At 36.3% G+C, this 5,550-nt stretch overlaps 1 protein-coding gene across 1 annotated transcript; it reads left to right on the top strand.

Annotated features, from left to right (window-relative positions):
• Positions 1-826: 826 nt before the first annotated feature.
• On the top strand, positions 827-5,212 carry LOC111372189 (DNAJ protein JJJ1 homolog). The gene is made up of 4 exons (XM_022994399.1): positions 827-1,383; positions 2,526-3,791; positions 4,543-4,601; positions 4,717-5,212. The coding sequence occupies exons 1-4, from the start codon at positions 904-906 to the stop codon at positions 4,772-4,774; spliced, it is 1,863 nt and encodes a 620-aa protein (XP_022850167.1). The 5' UTR covers positions 827-903; the 3' UTR covers positions 4,775-5,212.
• Positions 5,213-5,550: the final 338 nt, after the last annotated feature.

The following is a 5,550-nucleotide window of genomic DNA, read 5'->3' on the forward strand; positions in this document are numbered from 1 at the left end:
AAATAATATTACATGTAAATTCGAAACATTTTCTTATTTTAAACCACATATTCTCCATTATAGCACTATTACAAAATATATTTTTTTTTGAAAAAAAGGTACTCAAACAAATCTTTAATATTGGATAAAAATATTAATCACTTACAAAGAAACCCCTGACAAATTTTCCTTTCGTTCCCTTTTAGAACCCCTTTATTTTGCGGTCAAACTGGGAGTTTAACTGTAAATTTGTTACATTTTCTTTAACCAATGCAAAAAATCATAATTTAAAGTAACTATTCTAGAGTCAATCAAACAAATCCTTAGTAGTCCTACGTTTCTAAACCTCAAGAGGATGTATTTAATTGAAACTTCTGAAGACGTTGTGGATTTTTTTAAAATGATACTTTTGTGGATTTTTTATAGATTTGTATGAAATTAGTGGAAATTTTTCGTAGACTTCTATAAATTTTTATTTATAAACATTTATAGATTTTTGAAAATTTTTCTATGTCTATGGTCACTCTATTTCCATTATATTACCTCTAAATTAGGATTGAAATAAGGGTATTCAACTAGTTGAGTCCCGTTGAAAGTGTAAAGTGTGCTAGCGCCACAATTCAGAATCTGTTTGGGAGTGATTTTGAAAATTAATTTTTTGACCGTTAGGAAAAAAGTGGAGTCCACTTGTAAGAAAAGAAATCAAATATGATGATTGAAATAATGAAATAACGATAAAAAAATCAATTTTTTGAACCAAAAAATCACTCCCAAGCAGGCTGTCATTATTCAGATACACTTTAGATAATTTCCAGTTCATTAGCGACGATTTTTGGTATCATCACCCTAAACTTTTTAAATCCCATCGAATACAGCCCCCTAATTTTGCAATCGAATTTTCAAGAGTGCCCCAAAAATTCAACAATGGCATCGTCGGAAAAGCGATGCCTGTACGAGGTGCTTGGCTTGAACCGCGACTGCACACCCGACGAAATTCGGTCGGCTTACAAGAAAATGGCTCTCCAGCGCCATCCGGATAAGCTAGTTCAGTCTGGCGTCCCCGAAGCCGAAGCCGAAGCCACAGCTGCCTTTCAAGAACTCGTCAACGCATACGAGGTTCTCTCCGACTCGAAGGAGCGTGCGTGGTATGACTCCCATCGTTCACAAATCCTATTTTCTTCCAACAATTCTTCCAAATCCTCGGGTCCTGTCCCTGATTTATTCTCTTTCTTCTCCAAGTCGGTTTACTCCGGGTATTCAGATTCCGGGAGGGGGTTCTATAAGGTATACGGGGAAATATTTGAGAAAATTTACGCTACTGAATTCAATTTTGCGAAGAGGTTAGGATTTCCATTGCCGAAGGAAGCTCCGGTCATGGGCAATTTGGAGAGTCCCTATGCTCAGGTTAGATTTATCAGCTCCCTCTTCTTATTTTTTATTCAGCACACAGTTACATTGTTATATGTTTTTAGATGTCGCAATATTTTAGATATTAGGTTGAGATAGTAAAATTATCCGATCTGGCTTGTAAGCATTGGTTTCCGTCATACTTTAAGCTTTGTCTCTGCTAGTGAATATCACTACACGGGTTAACTACCCGAATGTGGCAATCATCTTGTTGCTAAGTTTCTGCATATGTAGTAACTTCTAAAATTCACGCTTCAATATGAGATTATTGATTATTTGTATGAGTCTCACATGTGGAGCATGGTTCACATGAGTAGATGAATTTGCTGAATAAAGGATAGGAAAAAATAAAGCTGTCAGTATTTTCATTTATCTGGGTTTGGACTAGTTTTGAAAAGAATACCCAATGTGAAGTTGGAACAGAAGATTACTTTCATTTATAACAAACAATCACTGTGGCAATTTGTAACCAAGTACTTGCAACCACATCAACGAAACAAGATTTGTACTTTAGGCTGCATAAACGTCAAAATGTTTTAATTTATACTTGTCAACAAATTGGCATAGAATGAATACAAGTTTGCCCAATGCAAAGTGATTTTTTTTTTTAAACTTCCAGTTGGGTGGGGGTGAGGATACACTAGATCTGTATGAAATTTGTGCAGAGGCGATATCAAGTGAATACAATAAATCAATAAGGGTGCCATGATAAGTTCAGATTGGTAGATGGAGAAACAGCGCAGCTGCTTATTTTAGTAACTTCTGGGATGTAGATGACTTTGTTTTTCAGATTTTATTGATTGTAGAATATTGACATGTTCAATCAAATTTTGGAGATCAGGTTGATTTTGTGGAGTCAAGGAATTAACTTTATTGACAATATGTTATTTGTTTTTACGTTATATTTGTTTTTGAGATCATGGCATTTATCAATTCTCTTTATGCAGTATTTTATTTATATTCGTTATAAAAGAAATGAATTATATTTCAGTATGGTCGTTTGAGTCTTTAACTAATGATGACTAATTCTGTATTTCTTAATCAATGTACAATGATGGAGCTCATGTCAACAGGGGTTTTAACTTTCATTTGAAGATTCCTGTTGGAGTTAATATTTTGATTTTATGTTTTATATGCAGGTGACTGCATTTTATAACTATTGGTTAGGATTTGTGACATCTATGGACTTTTGTTGGGTAGATCAGTATGATGTGATGACAGGACCAAACAGGAAGTCGAGAAGGGTAATGGAGGATGAGAATATGAAGTTGAGGAAAAAGGCAAAGAGGGAGTATAATGACACAGTAAGGGGATTGGCAGAGTTTGTGAAAAAGAGGGATAGGAGGGTCATCGATATGCAGGCCAAAAGGAATGAGGAGATGGAGAAAAAGAGAGAACAGGAAAGACAGAGAAAGAAGGAGTTGGAGAAACAGAAGGCGGAGAAGGCAAGGAATTATGAGGAGCCTGAGTGGACGATGGTCGAGGAGGTGGAGAGTGAAGAGAGTGAGGATGCTGTAGAAGAGGATGCAAAGAGAAAGGAGTTGTATTGTGTAGCTTGTGGAAAGAAGTTCAAGAGCGATAAGCAATGGAAGAACCACGAGCAGTCTAAGAAGCATAAGGAGAAAGTGGCAGAATTGAGGGAAGAATTTGATGAGGAAGACAGAGAATTTGAAGAGACAGAGGGGAATGAAAGGAAGGACGAGGAAGAAGAGGAGGGTTATTTTTCAGCAGATGATGAGGTGAATGATTTACGAAACCAATTCGAGGATAGTATTGGAATTCAAGGGCAGGAGAGCGATGAGGAAAACGCTGAATCTAGCGAGGATGATGGGATTGTCGATATTGATAATGGCCGTAGATCAAGGCGAGTCAGTGCTGAGATGGAATCAGATGATGATGAAGCGAGTCTTCTTGAAGCAATGGTGTCGGGGCATAAGACCAGGAAGAAGTTAGATGCCAGGCACCAGACCAAGGTGCCTGAAAAGAAAATTCAGATGGAGGTCGATGTTGATGAGATGGATTTCATGGAATGCAACAACACAAAGGGTTCTCGAAGCAACATGGGAGGCAGGAGGCAGAGGGGTAGAACACAAGAAGAAGAAACAATAAGAGCTGATGTTATACAGGCTAATGGTAAGACAACCCATATGCAAGAAGAAGAAACAATAAGAGCTGATGTTGCAGAGGATAATGGTGAGCTTGAGGAACAGAATGGACAAGATGATGACTCCCATGTTGAGGTGTCAACATCCCATCCTCTACAAGAATCTGCCACTGAGGGCAAAGGAGATGATGCATCAATCAGTGGTCATAAGCTTCCAAAGCAAGCTGTGAACAATAAAAATACAACAAAGAAGTCTAATGCTTCCAAATTAAAGGTTGCTCCCAAAGGCAGGAAACAAAAGGTACTGTACTGTTAATTTGGTTAATTGATTTTCTTTTAAATTTTAGCTATTAATGTCATTCAACTTTTGCTGTGCTTTATAGGAGGCATGTAGTTGTGACATGATTTTTTTGTTACTGTCTTGTCCTCAAAATGTTCAATCATTACTAATATTGTACTGATTTTACTTGAGAATATCTGGGACAAAACACTTCTCCCAAATTCCCTTGACCAAACCTGGGACTATCAACAGATTCTCCAAACTGTATGCCCCCACCTAGATATATATCAGTTCTTTACAAGAAAGTTAGTTCTAGTCTCTTATGAATTGATATAACAGTGTTCAGGAAATAATTTGCTAGTCTAGAGAGTATTTTATAAGTAAACTAAATAAGTTCTAATAAGTAATGCCTTATTGATCCAATTTGGAAATAAGTTACTTATTTTGACTATAATGTATGAGTTATTTTCGAAAAAACTATTAAACTAAACAAAGTCATATTATTCAATAATGAAAAGCACATATCAACGATAAATAGAGAGTGAAACCTAGATTGTAACCCTAACTAAGAAAAAGACTGAAGTATACTTAACAATTAAAACTGAATCACAACTATGTCTATCTAACAAAAGCGCCTTGTGACTTAAAGTTATATAAACATTTTTGGGGCAAAAAGTTCCTTTCAAGTAACTCAACTTTTTTCAGTTGTTAAGCTTAGCCAAGCATGCTCAGTCTCGCTAATTGATTACTGGTTTTTCGCATTTTGATTTAGGTGGCAGCGAAAACATTTGGCAATGTCTGCGAGAAGTGTGGGAAGGAATTTGAATCAAGGTATTCATTGCTTATGCTGATTTTAATATTCTGCATATATTTTTCTTTTTCCGTGTCATTTTCTTTGTTCTTCCTGTATTTTTCATAATTTCAAATCTTCAATTTTTTGCAACAGGAATAAACTGCACAAGCATTTAGGAGAAACTGGTCATGCTTCCCTAAAATTTGAATGATTCTGGATTGCTTACGATTGACAATGCAGGTGCTACTCGTTCTTTGGTTAAGCGTGTTTCAGGCTTACTCAAGTCAGATGCCCATAGATTGGCACCATCCCAATGTCTAACTCTGAGTGAAATGAAAATCAAAATTTAAAGTCAAAATTTGATTTTGCCTTGACACCATAAGTCTCCAAGAGCAGTGTGTTCGTATACGCCCACATGGTCTTACATCGTCATAGAATCAGGGTCTGCCTGATCAGATTTTGTCACCATTTTTGTATTTTAAGAAAACACACGACTGAACTGTAAAAACAAGTTTGTGTGATGCTCCACTTGTGGGTCGCATTAAATGAGCTACCTACAAAATTGATCTATACTTTATGCTCTTTGTAGTTACATTGCAAAGGGAAAATTACAGTAGGCGTCTTTTAACTTTTTTACGTCTTTTTGCAATTCTGTTCTTAGCTTTTATTTCTTGACAGCACTCGTCCATTGCTCTAATGTTCTCGACTTTGACTGTTACTTATTCGTGGAGTTTTTGAACAAGATCTTTCGAGGTATTGTTAGAAATAAAGTTTAGGATCTCGTATTGGAATTGCACAAGGATGAGGAGACTTAAAAGAAAGATTAGAGGAATCCTGGTAAAGTACTTATGGATAGGACAAGTACAGGCTACAACATCAAAACTTATCTGATGGAATAAAGTGAAATTGAAGGGGGATATTTCATCCAATGTTCGAAGTTATCTATCTCAATGTCTCGGTTCTTATGTGGAATATCAAACATGTCTT

Source organism: Olea europaea, chromosome 23 (genome assembly GCF_002742605.1).
Source record: "Olea europaea var. sylvestris chromosome 23, O_europaea_v1, whole genome shotgun sequence".
In the NCBI taxonomy this organism is placed as follows: domain Eukaryota; kingdom Viridiplantae; phylum Streptophyta; class Magnoliopsida; order Lamiales; family Oleaceae; genus Olea; species Olea europaea.